The sequence below is a fragment of the Mastacembelus armatus genome, chromosome 15, assembly GCF_900324485.2.
Source record: "Mastacembelus armatus chromosome 15, fMasArm1.2, whole genome shotgun sequence".
In the NCBI taxonomy this organism is placed as follows: domain Eukaryota; kingdom Metazoa; phylum Chordata; class Actinopteri; order Synbranchiformes; family Mastacembelidae; genus Mastacembelus; species Mastacembelus armatus.
Window position 1 is genome coordinate 18,110,001 of NC_046647.1, and position 20,728 is coordinate 18,130,728.

At 40.5% G+C, this 20,728-nt stretch overlaps 3 protein-coding genes across 9 annotated transcripts in view; 2 read left to right on the plus strand and 1 right to left on the minus strand.

The window, feature by feature from the left end:
- arid5b (AT-rich interaction domain 5B) overlaps positions 1 to 6,890 on the plus strand; it is a 69,578-nt gene extending 62,688 nt beyond the window's left edge. Inside the window, exons 9-10 of the mRNA XM_026309192.2 lie at positions 2,348 to 2,552; positions 2,731 to 6,890. Of these exons, the coding sequence (XP_026164977.1) occupies positions 2,348 to 2,552; positions 2,731 to 4,749 (2,224 nt within the window). The 3' untranslated portion in view covers positions 4,750 to 6,890. The remainder of the gene's footprint in view (positions 1 to 2,347; positions 2,553 to 2,730) is intronic.
- A 382-nt stretch (positions 6,891 to 7,272) lies between these two features.
- Positions 7,273 to 16,033, minus strand: rtkn2 (rhotekin 2). Its single transcript, XM_026310022.1, has 12 exons — positions 15,875 to 16,033; positions 14,574 to 14,770; positions 14,326 to 14,384; positions 14,088 to 14,141; positions 13,869 to 13,986; positions 13,414 to 13,614; positions 12,688 to 12,782; positions 12,059 to 12,165; positions 11,848 to 11,979; positions 11,258 to 11,426; positions 10,879 to 10,986; positions 7,273 to 10,516 (listed from the first exon to the last, which is right to left on the minus strand). The coding sequence occupies exons 1-12, from the start codon at positions 16,007 to 16,009 to the stop codon at positions 9,819 to 9,821; spliced, it is 2,073 nt and encodes a 690-aa protein (XP_026165807.1). The 5' UTR covers positions 16,010 to 16,033; the 3' UTR covers positions 7,273 to 9,818.
- A 1,998-nt stretch (positions 16,034 to 18,031) lies between these two features.
- cep170aa (centrosomal protein 170Aa) overlaps positions 18,032 to 20,728 on the plus strand; it is a 32,833-nt gene continuing 30,136 nt past the window's right edge. For all 7 annotated transcript variants that reach the window (XM_026308550.2, XM_026308553.2, XM_026308551.2 and 4 more), the window contains exon 1: positions 18,032 to 18,169. The gene's annotated coding sequence lies outside the window, so the exon portion shown is untranslated. The remainder of the gene's footprint in view (positions 18,170 to 20,728) is intronic.

Genomic DNA, 20,728 nt, shown 5'->3' on the forward strand with positions numbered 1-20,728 from the left:
TCAACCCTTGCCCTTCCTTGAAGGAAAATGCTAGTTATGTAAGTAATAGTGTATTGTGTTTTATTACATAATCATGACTAGGTTATATATACACTACCTAAAAATATTCTTTCACAGCGATGGCTCTATTATTATTCTACCGTATTTTCTTACCTTAGAGTTAAAAATGACAAAGGAGCGAGTGCACTATAGCTTGAACTGTCTTTGCTTATTCACCCATTCCTGGAAAATTACATAAAACTGTGTCATACTATTTTATAAGGTGCAGTTTTGGTAAGTCATATTGAAATCATTAACAAAGTAAATAATTTGACAATGTAGGGAAATTCCTGACACTGATTTTTGGTTTCCTGACCAACTCAGCATCGTAGCCTTTCCATTTGGAACTATTTAAGGCTCCAGTAATTTCCCCGGTTTAGCTCTTACATTATCCCCACCCCACTACTTCATATTGACATTCCATAAGTCTGACCCAGGCCAAGGCAGCCATGTCTTTCCCACACATCGCTGTGATAGTCAACGGTAGATGCTGGAATACTCTGTGTGTGCTGTTTATGTGTCACTCTTATAGCCATTTGATCACTGGACATTTGAACATGCTGAAGAAATCAAACCCACAGATTTATGATGGTTTTATAATGTACCCACCTTCCTGTGAATTAATGCCTTTTTCTGAGATCCTAAATATAGAAAGCCTGAGAATCACTTCCTTATGCAAGACTGCATGTTTTTATCTGTTTTCTAGGATTCTTCCTTCAGAATCATTTTTGCTTTTCATTAACATGTCATTATCCCCTCTTTAACTCCTCCCTCTTTTTTTTGCTCTCTTTCCCTCCCCTCTTCTCTTTCACAAACCCTTTGCTCTCTGTCTTTCCAATAAGTCACATTTAATAGTACATTTCCTTTCTTGGCCTGGGGCCTGGTGCCAGACCAGCTGTATGAAATGTAGTTTCACCGCTTTCCCTGCCAGCACTTTTGTTCAGAGGAAAAATAACAAAAAATCCCACAGAGCCTCTTGAACTCTCTGAGGCTTTTTTTCTTCCTTTTGAAGAAGAGGCGAAACAGCTCTTGATTCATTGTTTGTTTTACCACCATGTCCCTTAAAAGGAATAGTGCAACCGTCTCTTGTCGTTACACGAGAAGACCTTATTTTTTCTCATGACTGAGAAAGTCATGTTTCTGTCTGGCTTTTATGGATTGTTATTGTAAAAACCCTGATAGAGGAGCTGGAGAGATTTTCAGAGGAGCTCATTGAAGTTTGGAGTATTGTAGGTTTTCAGTTGTCTTGGTTTCCTCTTCAACAGCGTTTCTTATTTCTGGTCTAGTGCCAATTTCCATTTTCTTTTCCGAACAATAAAAGTCTAAAAGTCTTGCTCACTGAGTTCTTCATGCCATTATTTTACACATGGGTATTGTTATATTATCCAGATCTTAATGTTCCCATTAGTTATGACATCAGATACGGAAAATTGACTTGGGAAGTATTCAGAAGAGAAATAACAGAAGTCAAAAATAGTTGAATGTTTCTTCTACAGAATGTTCCTTGTCACTTAGTATGAACTAAATTAAGTTGGAGCGTATGCAGCTGTCTTGCATTTAATCACATCAACTGGACTGTGTGTTAAAAACTTGAGCGTACTGTTACCAGCTGAAATATTTTATTACTGTAACCACTGAAAGGGCTTCTGTGATTAATCACATTAGTATATTAAATTAGATATCATATGCCGTGAACTTCCTTTAAACAATTTCATTACAATTCTTCCAGATATTTTCTCCTTTTCATTCCCAACCACATTAGCTTGACACACCCACAGACACACCACGCACACACACATTCTATTCTCTCAAGGTTAAACTAATACCAAATGCGATCCGTCTCAGCAGGAGATAACTGGTTATTCACATTCTCATACACTCTCACACACACACCCCCACACTGGCATCCATCTGAACCTGGATTTCCCCTAACCCAGTTTAATTACAATAGGATTGTTGATGCTTGCCAGGTATTAAGACAAGGAGGTTTAAAAGCGCCATATTTGATACACTGCATGCCTGTGGCAAAGCTGCAGCTTATTCTGTTTTTTTTTTGTACTACTAAACAAAATACTCATGTGGTTTATTGTACTTTAAATTGTGTTTTTATGGACTACACAAAACAGGGTTTAAAATGCTTCACCCTGTGTTTTATGCATTTGGTTGTATTTAAAATTGTTGTTTGGTCAAAACATGATTTTAAGTGTGTGATAAACCAAAACAGAAATTGTCTTACAAGTGTGACATGACATAACATGATCATACCAAAAACTCATCTGCATTCCTTCATTCCTTCATTCTTCCCCAGGCTCCTCCTTCCGTATGAAAGGCACATTAAAGGCGAGCAGGACAAACCCCTACCCTTGGCCAAACCCAGGAAGCAGGAGGGCTGCCAGGAGAAGGCCCCAGGAGCCAAAGCCAAAGGAGCAGGAGCCAAGAAACTGAAAAGCAACAATACCAAGCCAGGGAGCAAAAAGGACAGAGTGGAGGCCGTGAGTGGAGAACAATCACAGGTCAGTCACAGAAGCCTCCAGAAAACTGCCTCTTGTCAAAATGAATTCCATTTCATTTTAATCTCCTTGCGGTTTCTCATCAACACGTAACACTTGAATGTCTGATTTCTTTGATTGCCAAATTATAAGAAAATATCAGTGTTTTAAGTCATTTACTATATTTGTTTTATTAATGCAGGATATCAAGGGGAAAGAGGAGAATCATGAGCCGTCTACAGGCGTTAAACAGGACGTATCTCTAAGAGATGAACCAATTGTAATCGAGGAGGAGGAGTTGCATCTTACCCTGAAGAAAGAGGAATCCTTGGCACTGGAGCAGCCATCTTCTTTCTGCCCCAAAGAGCCAGATTGCAGAGCCCCGCATGCTGGTCTACCCCTCCACACGGGGCCTGGTCCCCAGCCTGAATGGAGGCAAATCAGTGAGGCCCTCCCAGCAAAACTCTCCAGTGAACAGCAAACTGAAGGGCATTTCATTCCTAAAAACCCCTACTTGCCTCACCGTTGGGATCAGCACAAACCGACTGGACATGTTGCTCTGCCTGAGTCATCCTCCAGGGTCAAAGACTCCATAGAAAGTCACGGTGGGAGAGTGGGGAAGGTGTTACCAATATGTAAGCAGGCAGGTAGACAGTGTATAGACTTGAGCACAGATTCCTTTCCAGAGAAAGAAGACTATGGGGTCACGAAGAAGGAGTCTTCCCAAGGCCCCACACAGACTGCTGCCTACTGCAAAGCTAGCCAAGGGGTCATGTCTCCTTTGGCCAAAAAGAAGCTCCTCTCCCAAGTGTGTGAGTCCAACCCATTTTCCTTTAACGCAGCTTCTCTTCAGCCTCCACCAACCACAGCCGCCTCCTCCCTCCCTGTCATATCAGTAACTGAAAAGGAAAAGGAAAAGAGAACGGGTGAGGAGGTGGTGGGACACAGGCAGGGGTGTGTGTCAGACAATATCCCAGAGGTAGCGCCAATATTCAGGCCATCAGTCATCCAGCATGCCCAGAGCAGCAAGCCTCATCAACAAGCCACCAGTGGCTCATCAGAGAGAAGTGCTGCCGGGGAGCTTTCAGAGACTTACAGCAGCCGGACAAGCCGCCACCTACAGCCTCCAGTCAATCCACCATGGCAGCCCTATCTCCCCCAAACCCGTGGTCAGGACAGTATGGAGAATTCTGGGGAGAAGCTATTGCAAGGCCCATCTGTTCAGACACGGAGCTACACAGGTGACTGCTACTCGTCCCCTCACCTCCACAGTCTGTACAGGCAAACTGAGAACTGCCTGAGCCAGGAGAGGATGGCGGGGTTTCCCAACAGTGAGCGGAGAGAGCACTACACCAGGGACGGAGAAAGCAGCCAGGGCTTTGTCTGTGGGAATCTGGAGCAAGAGGGTTTGGCCTACAGATCTCACTACAGTGACAGGACTCAAACACACGGCGAGAGCAGAGAGGCAGAAGACGAACCCAGAGACTTCACAATTTCTAAACCTCTCTCTCAGCGAGTGTCCTCGTTCTCCAAGCCCTCCTTCTGCAGTCTCACATACCCCATCATACACCAGGGTTTGGATTCCCACCCTAAAGCATGCAGAGTTCCTCCTATGACCATCTCTCCTCCCAAACAGAGCTCAGCAGAGACATCGCAGCCATTTCAAAGTCCCAAAACATCAAATGAGTCGTCCCTCACCAGCCCTATTCGACCCTGTAAGCGGAGCCTAGTGGAGCCTGACAACGAGGACATCCCAGAAAGGAAAGTCCGTGTGGTGACACCAATCCATCCGTCAGGATCAATTCGACGCAGCGACCCAGAGGAGCTCAAACCAGCGGAGCCAGCCCATGCAGTTCACCTCAATAACCATCTCCCTGAGGCCCACCCTGCAACCACCTTCCCCCCACCCCATACAGCACACCTCTACACTAGCATGTATCCACCAGGCAGTCTGGTCTCACCAGGAGCCCAGGATGGACTCCAGCAGCATCCAGGTCTTCAGTACCTGAAGAGCCAATCAGCAGTATCTCCCCTCGTGCCCCCATTATTCCACTCCATGATGTTCCACAGGCAGCTGTTGGCCTCCAGCCCCAGCCCACACCACTTCTACAGGCATCCAGGTGGGGCAGCACTGTATGGGGACCTGTTACACCACCTGTACCCCCTCTCCACCCTCCCACCACCTCAGCTATCCTCGGTACACCCCAGCACCAGACTGTAAGGAAGAGGAATGATGTTCATCCTATTCCTCTTCATCCTCAAGCTTCTTTGTGTCTTTCTGTCTCTTTGCTCTGGGATTGTGGCTCAGTCAAAGAAAAACCCTTTGGCTGATTACAGACTGAGAAACTCATCAGTCAGACAGACTGAAAATTCCATCCTTTTTTTATTTGTGTATGCATTTGTTTATATACTTGTTTATATACTTTGCACTGTTTATTTTTATCACCACTTACTGTATCAATTTTTTTGTTGTTGTATACTTATTTGCACAATGCTCATGTGTATGTGCTCACAAATCAGTTGCCGCTCTCAGTCACCATGAGTCAGGTTGTTGCTCTGGATGTGTGAAAAGTGGAGGGCAACAGAGAAAAGCCATTTGTTTACTGCGTCTGAGGGCTAAACTTTGTTGGTTAAAAAAACACTACAAGTAACATGACAACGTAAATTAAATTCTTTATATAACTAGAGGTGTGTTCACCATCGTGAACAATGCTCAACAGCTGTTTAGCGCATTATTACACTTTAGGCAGCCAGTGGTGTTGTATCTGTTTACATGTCTCCACGCTGAAAGCTGTTGCCTGTTTGTGCCACAGTAAATCCACCTGGACTCCTTGGAATAGACAGTAACACTCGCTGTGGTGCTGCATAACATGAAATAGTTCATCATACCATTCAAGAGGTGCTGTGTATGACAGATGTACTGTAGACTCAGTTTTTACTCAGTTCAGGTTTCAATTGATTATGTGTTTTAGTTCAGATACAGCAATCGCGGTTTGATCTGTTGACAAATATGAATGTTTTTTGTTAGAGTTAATGAAAAGCCGTTTTAATTTTTACTTTCTAATTTGAAAGTAATTTGACCCCAAAATCCATTGTGATGAGAGTAGACTGTAGCAGCTTGTTTTTGTCTGTAGGACCAGCATGATGAAGCAGCTGTCTGCTGTGGAATGCTCACCACATGAAATCAGCATTTCATCTTTTTGTTCTTGACTTGAAAAGCTCTTTTTTGGTGAACAGACTCTTTTATTCAACACGCTGAAAAGACTCTCTGTATGATTTGATAGGAATGTTGTCACTTAGGATATTATTGCTTTGCGAATATCTGTGCCTTTCGCAGTCTTGGATTAGAGTTAGCACTACAGTTGTTAAGGTTCATCTTCTGTAGCAGGGTAGGAATATCAATATTACTGTCACTCTTGCCTGACATGCAGCACACAGACATTATATGGCACACTTTGCTATAAGACACCAGACTTGATTGGTAAGGCTCAAAATGTAAAGTTTTTAAAGAGTTATGCCTTAACCTAAAGGTTAGTATTTGTGCTTAAAAGTCCATTTATATAGCATAACTGTGTCAGGCAGGTAATTATAGAAGAAAGATTTATCAAGTTGATATTGAGACAGGTCTGGTGTCTGTAATCCACAGGGCATGTGTGCACTATGTGTTTTCTAGCAGTGATGAAAAGGTACCAGACTCCATAAAGTATGCCTACCATGCTCCGTAGCCTTAGGTAGAAAGACAACACCTGCTCTGGCTTTAACAGCCACTATAATTGCAATCCAGGATAGTCGAAATACACAGTGAACATGTCTGGTGTTTCAAAAGAAGAAAAAAAGCTGTAAATGTCTATGTGTAAAGTTTCACTGAATACTTAAATAAAGACATTCATTTCTGATTAAGTACTGTACATTGATGTGTGTAGGTAAAACTGGCATTAGTGCTGGCTAGTGTACAGAACATTCATATGGGATCAGTTCATGACAGCCCCTGTCTTATTTTTCTGTGTAAATAGCACTGTAGATAGTATGCGTGGTTGTTATCATATAAACTGTTATAATCTGTAAATAGTATAAAAAATAGTATAAAAGTCGGTTACACAATCTAGCTGTGTCCTTGTTTGCTCTGTTTCAAGGTTAACATGATCATGTTAGATTTAAACACTACAATTTAAGAATTAGGATACTCTTTTTATTTGTTGTCATTTCACTTTTTTCCAAGTTGTTTCCATTTATGCGTATCCTGAAAGTGTTTTTGATACAGTAGCCATCTGTTTACCAATCATCCAGCTGGCGAGCAGGACAAAAATAAAGACATTTTGTATATGACCTCCTGTATATTTAATTAAAATATTTTACTATCTACACGTTTCTTCAGTTGTGTTTTTTAACTGAACAGCCAGGGCTGAATAAACTGATATTTAATGCCAGTGGACTAACGCCAATGTAAAGTTCTTTCCTGAGTAAATGCAGTGTGAATGGGTTTTATTATTGTAATACCATTATCTGGCTATGAGATTCCATCCGCCTTAATCTTCACAACAGGCTACTTCTGGGCTCACAGCCAGAGGAGCCTCTGCAGTAGAAAAATGTGCCAGTGCATGTATCTATAGGACGTGTATTGAGCTGCAATAAAAGCTATACTTTGACTTTTATTGCCACCCTCTGGTAAACCTTTACCATGAAAAATATTCAGTAATACTTCCAAGCTCAGCAGAAATAAAGCAGCCTCGCTAAGGCAGAACGAACACTATTTTATTGCAGATCGGCTATAATAAAAGCTTTCAAGATAACAATGAACAGAAAGTGGAGAAAATTGCACTTTGAAAAACAGAAATTACTACGATTTTTAAAAATTGCACTATGCACAAATGATATCAAAGGATGAGGTTATTATAAGGTATCACTAGTAGATAGGAACAGTACTACTCACAGTCTAAACCACTCAAAATGAATTTAGATGACATGTTATATTATAAAAAAGGAATTACAAAACATTTTAATCACGATATAAAATATGCAGATGTGTAATTGAGATGTAAAAAGATTATTTCAAAGACAAACAAATACAAATGTGGCTCTAGTCAAAGTGAGAATGCTCAGTCTTTGTTAAGTAATAAAGCAGCTGTACATTTTTTATGCATTACATCACCTCCCTTTCATCGGCAATGATGTCCACAGAGGAAACCTCAGTGCTCAAAATAGTTTTCACAAGGGCTACACAGTTAATTGTCCAAAATACTACGCAGAAATCATAGCTGTTACAGTAACTGTCATTGATATCCTTTATCTTTAGCCTGCTTATTCTAACTTAAATGGCTGGGATGTTGACGGAGAATGCTTGATGTACAATATAATAACTTTGCTTTTAGCCAGTCATACAGCCTGACGTATAACCACATCAGCACCTGTATGAACTAATGCTGTGGCATTTTCCCTATCCTTGTTTCCAGCATCAGTGACTAATGTTGCAGTAATACACACCAAGTTAAGAAATAGTTGAACACACTAATGCTGAGCTGCATCCCCTTTTGTACAATCCATTCTCAGGTCTTTCAAGGCTTAAACTAAATCCTCCTGTAATCTACTTCCACCCAAATCTACATCCTTCATAAATACAATCACATATTATTTTATCTCTCCCTCTAAATTCTACTTAATCAAGAGGGAGAGATAAAAAAAATTTGATTGTAGCTTTCACCATAATATTTCATCTAGCTAGGCAATTTCAGAGGAAGTTACAAAACATAATGTTTTGTACACTGTGTAATTATGAAGACCGTTCTTCAAAAGCGATTGTTACGTGGATGAAATATTTAGTAGCTGGCAGCACTGAACATATTCAAACCATAAAAATGGGAGAATTCATTATTTTAGCCACTCAGAAGACTCATTCATTCAATTATATTCATAGCATTTATGGACTGCAGCATCAAATTATGTTGGACACACTGTGTAGCCATTGAAAACCAAGGTCACTCCATTATTAAGACCTCTGGGAATTGTTGAAGTCACATTAGTGCCTGCTATTGCTCCTAAAAACCTGTTCCCTTAAAATCAGCTATAGTGGTCATAAAGTCGTCACAGTAAGTGGAATAAGTCAATAATTCCAAAAGGAATGACTCCTCCACAGTCGGCCAGTGGATCAATTCCAATTTGAGTGCTTTTGCAAATGCTTGTTCTTTGGTCCATGTTCCAGTAGCAGAGAAATATGCCTTTCCATTTTAGTGGGATTGATGATGGCAGTGCTTAAGACAGCAGACAGCTTTAAAATTCATCTATGATTCAACTGTATACAAAAAAAAAAAAAAGTTTATAAATGGGAATTGGAGCTGCAGATGTATCATACAATAGTGATATGAATTGTCCACTGGGATTTACGTTGTCCTGGTAGACAATGTCAAAGTGGTTAATTTTATGCTTTTGTTAGAAACTGTATCACACATCTTTTAGGCTAAAAAAGTGCAGCATTTCAGGAGATAGGCTTACTCCTGTGAGTAAGATGAGAGAACCACTTACATCTATCCACTTCATATAAAACCAGTGACAGGACATAGTAAGCTCAGGTGAAAGCAGGAGAACTTGGCTCTCTCAAAGAGAACAAAATGTCCCTGTCATCACATCTAAATCCAATAAACAATTTGTATCTTATTTATTTAGCCTATACAAAAACTAAAGTGTAAAAATTACAAGCTGCAGTTTAAGCAGGGTATGAGCAATACTTTTTTGGCCTTGAGTGGTGACTTTATGGAGTGGAGTGGGTTAACAGGTTACACCCATCTGGTGATGACAACACTCTAGAAAGTCAGTGCCCTCAGCCAAGAAATACTTCACCTCATAACTGTCCATAAAACTGTAACTTTGTCATTTTTTGTGCAGCTTCAACAAAGTATATTGTGTCATTAATGATGGAACTAGTTTAAAGGTTCTGGTAGACAGATATTTTTATGCTTTGTCAGAGCCAGGCCAGCTGTTTCTCCCTATTTCCAATTGTTATGCTCCCCTGGCTTCAGCTTCATATTTAGCATGTAGATAAAAGAACGGTATTGATCATTTCATCCAACTCTAGACAAGAAAGCAGATAAGCATATTTTCCTAAATGAAACACTGCTGCTGTAAATACAGACAGACCACATAAAGAGTTACACCCAAAATACCATGACAATATTAAGACTGTAAAATATATCATAATATCAGTGCTACCCAGCTCAGCTGAAAAGTACTGTTGCTGTAGTTATTAGTATTAGTGGTAAGGTTGCATTAGTTGGTTAAACATATGATCGAAGGTTAGAGTTACAAGGCTTTGATGTTCATCCTCTCTCTGAAAGACTTCCCCAGTTTGCTCCTCGGTGCAGGAACCGGACCAGGGCCGTGACTGGCTCTGGCAAAACCTTGTTCAGATGTGGTTTCAGGGCTCTGGTTCGGGTACTTAAGTTGCTTGATGGGGGGCTGAGGCTGGCCTTGAGGTTGTACGTCGAGGATGCCCAATGGAGCGTTTTTCCTGCTGAGGGCCGCGGTGCCTCCAGCACTGTTCCGCTGGAGCTGCTGGATGATGGCAGAAAACTTGGCATCCAGAGATGGTCTGCCAGTTTTGGACCTTGTTGCTGGGCGTGACGGGCAAGTGCCAGAGTTCTCCTTCTCCTGGTATGAGGGAGGAGGATGACGAAGAGAAGCAGGGACAGGAGGTGTGGCTGGGTGAGTGGGAGGAGCATAAGGCTCTATGTTAGATGGAGGGAGAGGGGCGCGCCGCTTCTTGCTGCCGGTAGATGTAGGGCAGGTATTGGGGATGGGGCTTGAAAAAGGAGTGGAGGTTTTGCTCTGGGACAGAACACTCTTCTGTACTACCACTGAATGGGACCCATCAAACAGAGTGGACCATCTAGGTGCCTCCCTCTCCTCTTCATGACCAATAAGAAAGCGGCCATCTGTCTCTTCTATCTTGTTGTGGATAATATCTGTGATGCCCTCAAACTTGCCAGGAGAATTTATACCTTCAAGCCAAACAAACAAAAAAAAAAACAAAAACAAAACACTGAAATAAAGTCTAACAAATTACATCTTTTTCCATGCTTTATGATGTAAAAATAATATAATAAAATATAATGAAGGACACACATATTCTAATATTCTTATTAGGATGTAAAAGGATTTCGTTTTCATGCATCCCCACTGAATTTAAGACTATTGTGCATGTTGAATAGAATAAATTAATTTTCAAGGTTGTGTTCTAAGCACTTACATCCTTCATAAATAAATAAATTGCAAATGAAAATCCTGCACAACATCCAGCATCAAGCAGTGAATTATCAATCTATGTCGAACTCTCTTCAACTGCTCCAATTACTCTACTCACTGAGGTCGTTGTAAACAGAGTCAGCCTGCTTGGTAAGGAAGAGAGATGGTTTCCGCTGTGACACGACCTCGATCTCCATTAGCTGGTCACAACAATGCAGCCACTGGCCTGGTTGTAAACAAAGAGAGGCATGAGCGCCACAGATAAAAGGTTATACTATCTGTTCTTGCTAAAAGAAGTTTAATATATGTGCAGACACTTTTCTCATTCAAGCTAATGTACAAGCACTAAAAACTCTATCCATTATCTAACATATTGAACCTTTTATACAAACATGTCCCTGCTGTGTATACACATATACTTATAGACCTATAGTTTTTTTTTTTTTTAAAAAGACATACATACATACATGCTGCTGCATGTTCACAAATACACTCACTCTGATCATATAGGTGCTGGTGAAGAGCATCCAGCCAGTCTTCCAGCTCCTCTCTGGTGTCTGTGGTGAAGGTCATGGTCTGAGATCCACCTGGTGAAGGGTTGATAATAGACAAAGTCCTGGATTTCTGGACTGCTGACTCCTTCTCCATCACACGGATCCGGGTGTCCTGTGGAAACACACAACTAATTTATCATAAACTGAAAATGAGTCCCATAGCATACAAATGAAAGCTATGTCTGAGGTAATACACTAAAAAGGACATTGCTGATATTGCAGAAAAAAAAAAAACAAATTCAGCAGCAAAATGCCAAAGATGCTGACAGGATTGCAATGAGTAAATGTGGCTGTTAGTATTTTGGCTATTCTGCAAATGTTAGGAAAAATCTGAACTGAGATTTAAATCAATAACGACAAATATAGCTGGTGTTCTTTACATTTTTACTTTTCTGCCTTTCCATTTATTTATTTGATAGGTAAAGATAGATATGGCAGATTCGTTTATTGCAGTAGTATCACGTTTTGAAAGTAGGCAACACAACCAAACACCTATTTTTTTTTTTAAATTTTGAAGTATTTTTCTGTCTTACCTTGTTGATGGGTACATTAAGTGTGGGCTGCACTTTAGCATCAATTTCTTCTGGGGTAAAGTAGCAGGATAAAAATCCAGCCCTCAAGACACAGTAGAGGCTGCAGCAGCGGTTCATCCCCTCCACACTTTGCTGGAGGACACCAGGAAGAAACAATGGGACTGGAGTATTTCACCTTAGGGGCTAATAACTATAACAGCACTCAGCTCACCTTCTGGCTCAGGTAGCTGCTCATCATGCTCTGTGTCATACAGGCAGGTTGGGCCACCAACTGGCAGCAGAGGTTGCCATAAAGTGGAAGCCAAGATGACCACTCAGCTGTGGAGGTTAAGAACAACAGTAACAATAAACCCCAGGCAACAGAGCAATTTACATATGTTAATGAAAATTAATTACTCTATCTATTATATCATAATACAGGCTCTAAAGAATAAACAGAATATGAAGTGATAAGAAAGAACCAAAGTAATATTTTTTTTAAGTTATAAAAAGATCTAGGATTTACACAAGGCCTCTCATTAGAAGAATCTAAAAACAATCATTTAAAAACTCATAATATGCATGGTTGAAACTTATTTGAAAAGTTTACTCCTAAAATTAGAGGTGTTTAACAAATACCTGCCTGGGCACCAACTTTCTTATCCAATTAATCACACACAGAAAGAAAAGTAATCCACGCTAAACTTCAATCAGAAGTTATGTTATTTAATTTCAGCTTTCAGTTTTAATGGTGTAAAAGTGTTGCACCATTACAACAGAACTGAATCAAATCGGGAGCTAAAAAGTATAATCCCTTAATAATATCCCCTGATATCACATTTCTGTACCTTTGTTTCTTACCGTTTTGGAGGACAATGAGGGAGTGAGACTGAAAACTGCCTTCAGCCTCAGGCAGACACAGGGTAGTGTAGGCCAACAGGCTGTATTTGGCTCCACTGGTACAGGTGGAAACAAACACATATGCAGAGTTTTACATTCTTTCAAATATACTGCATTTACTTTATTTGGCCCTTTGCTTCCCAGGTAACCATAAACGATCCATGGTTAAGTGTAACCTTAAGAGTATCAAACCTCAAAAGATGCTCCAATATACAAAGACACTAACCCTTTAACCCCAACATGCACACAAACCCTACAGTATTGTTTTTTGAAAAATTCTCTCCTCGTTCAAAGGTCCAAAAATCCCAGTGTTTGTCCTCCTGCTGAACAGGTGGTACCGATCACAGATGTTTAGCTCAGTGTCACCTGATGCTCTCCATGCTGTTAAGTATACTTTTCCACTCAGACACAAATGAAATACAGGCAGGAACATTAAGAGACTGTACTTTTCAATAAAATTGTGCAATTTAATGGGAAAAAGAAAATCAGTGATAGAACAAATATTTGTGTAAGCCTTATTTCAGTCCGTGCTTAGTGTGATTTGTTTACCCACCCACTGAGTGAGCTTGCTGTTACACCCTTTTTTTTACAGTAACAACCCATAATCAAGTTAGTTCCTAACTGCAAAAAACTTAAACAGTGAGCCAAGGGTCTGTAAATGTTTTTATGGAGTAACACAATACATACGGGGGTATGGGATTCTGCTGGAGGAAGGTGTCAGGGTCTGGAGTGTCCAGCAGAGGGCAAAGCTTTTTCCCAGCAGCTTTGCCAAAGGAGCTGCGGAACTTCTTGGCCAGCTTCTTTGGCGTGTTCACTAACATGAGCTCTTCCTCCAGGGCACAGCTCCACAGCTCCACCTTCAGCTCAAACTGAGGAACTGCTTCTTTACTATGAGATAGGCACAAGAAACTACATTAAGGGTGTAAACATGAAAATCATAAACCAAGGCATATTAAGATATGACTGTAAATAAACCACCAACAAAAATACATTTCACTTCAAAGACACTGTATAGAATTAAAGTCTATTTATATTGCTAAATAAAGAACAATTTTCCAGCAATATGTTATTAATAAAACTTACTAAGTGTACTAAGTGTAGTACTCTACATACTAGAAGTGTAAAAAAAAAAAAACACTTACAAGACAGTGACTCCCTCAAAGCAGATGTCAGTGACTGATCTGTCCACCACCACCATCTCTGTGTCAAACACATCTGAGCCCAGCTGGATCAGACAGAACGCTGCCACTCGGCGGGAGCCTAATAAATGCAAGCAATGGTGCACAGACTAGTACAGACTAATATCAAGAGCCAAAGCTAAACAGGAGGCAGGAATTTTACCCAGACAAGGACAAACTTACTCCCTCTGTTGTTAAAGTGGTCTGAATCTCTCCACAGCAAAGGAATACGCAGCCCTGCATCAGCGGACAGGAGGAGAAAAATCCTGTTCACAAAGTTGCTAAAATGCACTATATGGATATTTTGTGAAAATACATCACCTTCAAAACTATTACCTATTGACTTCAATTTGTGCTGTATTTTTTAAGAGGTACCAGTGCTGAATGATAATGGGCATACTGGGTACACTACATATCTTACCAGACAATGCAATTGTCCCATTACAGGGTGTGCGGCCACCTGAAACTGGATCTGAATGTCTGAAATGAAATATGTTAATTTACCATTAATCACATATTAACTGTCTCCAAAACACACTCTGCCCTACTTTATGTCAGTGCTTGATTTTTTTCTTCTCCCCCCCATGCTAAAATTTACTCAACCTTATAATTTTGCACACTAAAAAATGAAACATCTCCAACACCAGAAAACACAGTAAAGGTTTTTACCTGCTGGCTGCTCCCATAATGCCCTGCTCCTCTTTCTTCTTCTGATTTAGATATGCCTTGATCCTGGCATTGCAAGTCAGCAGATTCTTGGAAGCGTTAAGAACCTGCTCTCTCTTGCTGCAGGCAAGCAGCAGTTTGTAGGCCCCCTCACGCATTCGCATTTCAAAGTCAATCTTTTCTTGTATGTTAGAGTTTTTCTTGGACATAAAATACACAGGAGAAATTTCAAAATGACCAAATGAATCCACATCAAAACAAACACCAGCATTGCTATGATGTTCTCAGTGGGGTTAGTCCATCAAGCAATACGCTATAATAGAAAGGAAGCGACGGACATGATTTACTTCAATTCAAATCAAATTAAAATTTATTGTCACGTGCACAGTAAGGAAAAATATGATGAGCACAGACATGATGATTTTGCTGAACTGCAGGGAGTTAGACGCTTTATTGAATGTGGTTTTTAGCAAGAAAAAAGGCACAGTGGTGATGTCAAGTTCACAAGTAATGCACATACTTTTCATATGTGTTAACATAGACTGCAGAAGGACGTTTTCTGGCTAAGGCTTTCAGAGTTGACTGTGACTGACATTAGACATTATATTACAAGGCTCTCATGAAATGTGTTCATATAGCAGCACTGTTATCCCATCCAGCTATTACCCCTGTTCATTTGATAAGGATAGGCCGATCTAGGGCTGCAACAAGCAGTTATCTTCATTATCAATTAATCTTTTAATTACTGTCACGATTAATGGAAAAATGGTTAACGGCAGCACGGTGGACTAGTGGTTAGCACTGTTGCCTTGCAGCAAGAAGGTTCATGGTTCGAAACCCTTTCTATGCGCTTGTGTGGGTTTTCTCCTGACACGGTCCAAAAACATGTTGCCCATAGGAGTGAGTGTGTGTGGTTGTTTGTCTCTATGTGGCCCTGTGATGGACTGGTGACCTGTCCAGGTGTACCTCTGCCTTTCACCCAAAGAGAGCTGCACCTTGCTATCTGCAGTGTCATTACGACCTGGTCTGAGCGGTGTTTGTGCAAACACAAGCACTGAACAATGCTTAGCTCTGCTTTCAGGGAAGTGAATAAAAGGGCACCTCCCTGCTGGAAAACTGGCCACCGAGGTTATATTTGTTCCAGGGAACTGAGGCACATAATAGGAAATCCAAGTCCTTATTTAGAAATTATTTCAACTCAGATCGTTTTTGTAAATCGCTGCACTTTGTACCCCCATGAAATGGATCGTCATTCTAGGCTAATATTGACGCAAAACATACAAAAGCACTTTGCTTCTCTTTACCTCTGTTCGCAGGATAAAGGCACTCTGTCGTATTTTCTTCCGTTTAATCTCCATAGCCATCGCGGAACCAGGCGAAGAAAACGACCTGGAGCCTCCGTTTCGATTAGCTGTTTGAATGTCCCGCTGCTCCTCCATATTGTCCGTCTATTCGCTGAGAAACAAAACGAACAGCGCATTCCTGATACAGCTAACGCCCCTCCAAAGGAGAGGTCGGCTCGATTTGTGTCACCGTATCTACCGGAACGAATATATAGTCGAGTAAACAACTATAATAATGATAATAATAATAATAATAATAATAATAATAAGGAACATTTGGAGAACTTTAACAATGTAATTCCCAATAAGGATCGGTTTACTTGTCTAATATCCTGAAGATAAATTCAGGATAATTTCATAATCCATGTTTCACAGACACACCCGACTTTACAACTAAAATAAAGTGATTTAGGGAACCAAGTATTTTAAAAAAAATATTTATATCATCAAATATTAATAAGTACACAGGGTCACACGTTGTTTCAAAAATAAACATCAAACTAACGCCCCGCCTTTCCAGACGGCACTTGTACAGGTATAAACCGAGTGCTCTCCAGGGACAGAGAGCGAGAGCGTCATTGTAGCAAATTTTTTTAGATAGTAAAAAAATATCTGTTTAAAACACTTATTTTTAGTAAAAAATATACATTTAAATGCAGTTTAAGATGCTGGAGAATGTATAATTAATTATGGGCAGCGTTTAATTTTCACTTTTGTAGCAGAACGTATGTCACTCTAAATGCACTAATGATGCACTATCGTTTCAGATGTGAATGTTTAATATTCATTCAGTCCAATTACAACAAGTTCATTTACGCTACAGCAACAAAAGACCCTGAAACGTGACTAGGGAGTCCAGGAAACCCGCCCACCAGGAAACCCGCCCACCCGGTTCTGGCTGACATGGGCTTCTTCTTCTGGTCGAGTTGGAAGCATCCACGGTTGGAAGTGTAGACGCAGGCGCTGCTGAGGATGAGGAAGGTGAATCCAGACACAAAACCCCAAACACCGGAAATTGCGACATCACATTACAAGTTTAAAAGGAGGGTTTTTGACAATCAACCCTGTCTGCGCACAGTGCACAGGTCACAGCTATGTGATCATATGTAGAACGTTTTCTTTACATCGCCTGCACAATTTATCATAAAATTAGGAACTCTCATTGCACTTGCAGCTGATGCGTAAGAGCCTGGTCACTATGAAACAGAACACATAGGCTCAGTTGTTAAACTTTTAAGTTTAGCCTCAGGTGCTGAAACCTTGGAAATCCACAGCTTGACTTTCCTATTTCCTGATTTCCCTCTTAAGAAGTCAAACTAAACAAATCAAAGAAGTTAATAAAATAATTTCAAATTTATATTTTACTACAACGACTAAACTGCATCATCAATTTAACATTTACTGTCTTATTATTTTAGTCTTCTTTAACGACAGTAGGAAAGTTTTCTAACTTTAATTAAATATGAAATGGTTTAATGATAATGTAAAACATTTTAAGCTGTGCAATCTTTTCCATTATGTTGGGACTAGGGGTGCAACTAACCTTCTTTGTTGCTGATTATAGTTAGCGCTTATATAAGAAATTAACTAAATATATATGATTAATAGTTAGATCGATAAGCAATAATAGTAATAAATTGATCATTTCAACATCTTTTTCAGGTGCTGTTCTGAGATTTTAGGGAAGTTGAAGTCTATTGCTTCGCAATCTCTGATCACGTGATTAATTGTGCATATGGTTGTCTTGATACAAGTGGGTCATAATGAGGAGAGTGAGTAAATTGCCTGCTTACCAACACAGCTTCAACATAACCTTCAAGTTATTATTTACTGCAACTCATATAGCAGTCAAACTGTTTGACTGGATTTAAGACTTTTTGTTTATAAAGTTTTATTTGCAACAATTAACACTTGCTGGAAAACAAATTTACATTAATTCTGAAAAAAAGTAATTTGTTCACTGAATTATTGTTCTACAACACTAACCTGACAGAAGACCTGAGACCCCCAAACTGTGAGTTCACATTTCTGTGCACACCGCCTTCGCTCTGACTTTATTTTGAAGGTAATACCCGGAAGTCGTCAGTCATATGCCCACTGCTTTGACGCTTCTCTGACGTCGCCTCGTTCGCCGCCGCTGTTTCGCAGGGAGCGACGTTATTGCTGAGCAACGGGCGGAGAGAAGGCCGCCGCAACGGCAGGGCTGGGCTCCACACACACACCTTCAGCAGCAACACACGCCAGAAAGGAAAGGGGGTAAGTGACGAGCGGACTTTGACTTTTATTCAGCTAACAGGGGGGTACAGTTAACAGCAGTAGGCTTTTAGCTAGGCAGACGACCGTTAGACTCACGTGAAGTTTACGCCAGTGAAAAAATAGGAAAAGCCGTTTTTCAGCTTTTCTCCAGCGCGTCTGTTGATGCCAGTGTGAGGTTTTCAAATCTCGGGATATTAATACCACAAAACCTGGATTAAAAAATTCTAAAATATAATAAACTCTTTAAATGCCTTGTCCTGCTTGGTTAAACAGACAGGTCCGACTCCCTGTTGGCTAACTGGACGGCTACTATTGTCAGCAGCAGCAGCGGCGGCAGCAGCAGCAGCAACAACATGACCATCCTGCCCTGCTCCGCCTTTGTAAAGCGACACAGCTTCGCCACTTTGCTTTCTTTGTAAAAACACCGGGCTCATTTGCCCTCTGTGTGACTATATTCCGTTAAAGCCTATGTTTTCTAGTAGTTGCATCCTTCTTTAACCACACGGAGGCTATAGATGCGGGATGCACATCAATGAAGGTCGGTCACATTGAACGCTTTGTGTTTATCTCATTGGAAACACAATGGCCTCGGGGGTCCTCTTTGAGTCCGTTATGTCGTGTGAAGAACATAGAGTTTATGAGTCGTATTTTACTATGTAATGCTGCTGCAGAGACTCTCCACACTTAGGTTTGGAGGCTTTGTTTTCAGGGGGCTGGATTTGCTGGCCCACATGCATCTGTTTCCTTTGTGTTGAATCTTATTTTTGCTGTCATCATCGCATAAGATGTAAAACTTTGGGAAGTAGGAAAATTTGTGCTGTTATAGAAGGCTCAATACTAATCAGTCCCACATTCAGTCTATACATTGACAAAGATCTTTAAAGTGCCTTATTTGCATGCTCAAGCAAATGCATGCAAAGTTTTAAATTGTGTAATAATTATCTAATTATGGGTTTCTGCTAGAAACAGATGCATGACAAATACCAGCGTTAAACAACTGTTCATGTATTAATTTTGATCATTTTCTATAATTGCATCTAAGGGCAACACTACTTGTGTTTCTGGTGTGTTCTTGAAAAGCTAAAAATCTCTATGCTGGACATAAGTGAGTCTTGTTAGTCTCCTCCTCCTCCTCCCTCAACTGTAAGAATTCAAATTTTTTGGGTTTGAGCCATAGACTGTGAAGATAATACCATCCAGTCCAGCTGTTCTTCTTCCTTTTCCTTTATTTCCTTCACTGTCTTTTTCTGCCTCCTTCCTGTCCTCTCTGCAAATGTGGCTGCCAGCAGGCTGGTTGGCTGTACAGGCGGTTGCATTTTTAAAAACTGTGTCAGTGTCACAAGGGCAGTTTTGCTCCACTCTGAGAGAAGAAAAGTACACAGAAGCAATATCTTAGCCAGACCACAGCCCAGCCCGCCTCCATACGTGTCCATTAACACAGTTACAGTGCTTATGATGGCACAGAAAACAATGTGAATAAATGGAACATATGAATTCCTATAGTCACAAAGTTTTAAGTGGTAATTGGTCTTTTTGTTAACACCATCATAACTTTAACTATTAACATTGAACAGAGAAAATAAAGTGAAGTCCTCTAGAGCTCACTAGCCCCTCTACTTTCAAGGTGTTCGTAGTTCAACATCATAATTGCTATGATGAACTAGTCAGTGAGAAGTGTCTGCAAGGAGTAAAGGGCTTCTTTCAGTAATGTTCTAGTCTATAGCTGGGACTGAGAACTTTGTTGTCTGGCCTGCCCACTGCCATTGTGTGTAGTAGGAAGTTTAGGAAGTGAGTTCATTTTACTTCAGTAGTCAGGGAGTGTTATTTGTGACTGAAAACAGCATATGCTCCAACATAATATTTGAATGTGTTCGGCTGTATTCAAGATGTTTTCAAAAGTGTTTTTGTACCAGAGTGCATGTGGTTAAAAATAGCAGTGAATATCACTTCTGCAATCTGCCAGAGTAGAAATGTTAAAAAGGTTATGGGAGTCAGATAGCTGTGCCTCGTGAAGCCACTGTTTGTGAGCAGAGTCAGAGAGAGAAGCAAGGAAGGTAAACAGAAAAGTCTGTTGTAAAAGACAGCACAGCAGAGCAGGAAACAAGAGAAATACATCATCAGCCTCTCCCTTGTTATGGAACGTCAAGGGTGTGTCTGGCTCTTGTCCTGCATTTAATTCCTCAAAATGAAAAATAAAACAAAATGACCTTCACATCTGTTTTGGGGTGTAACATGCTGCCTTCTGGGTTTCCTATATTTTGTGCTTCTTTCCACTACAGATATTGATCTTGTATTTGGGCAGTTTCCATTCCCATCTTTACCTCTGCTTGACTCCCCCCATTTGCCCTGTTATGCTAACACTGATCGTGGTGTTTTTTTTGTTGTTTTTTTTTTGTTTGTTTGTTTTGTTTTGTTGTTTTGTTCTTTTTTGTTCCTCCTAAGCGCCAGTGTGGATTTCAGTGTGAGCAACATTCACTATTTCTGTCTGCTGCTGAGACTATTGGTATTACAATTTGCAGTAATGTTCATGTTAAAGAGAGACAGGTCAGCAGTGGGCAA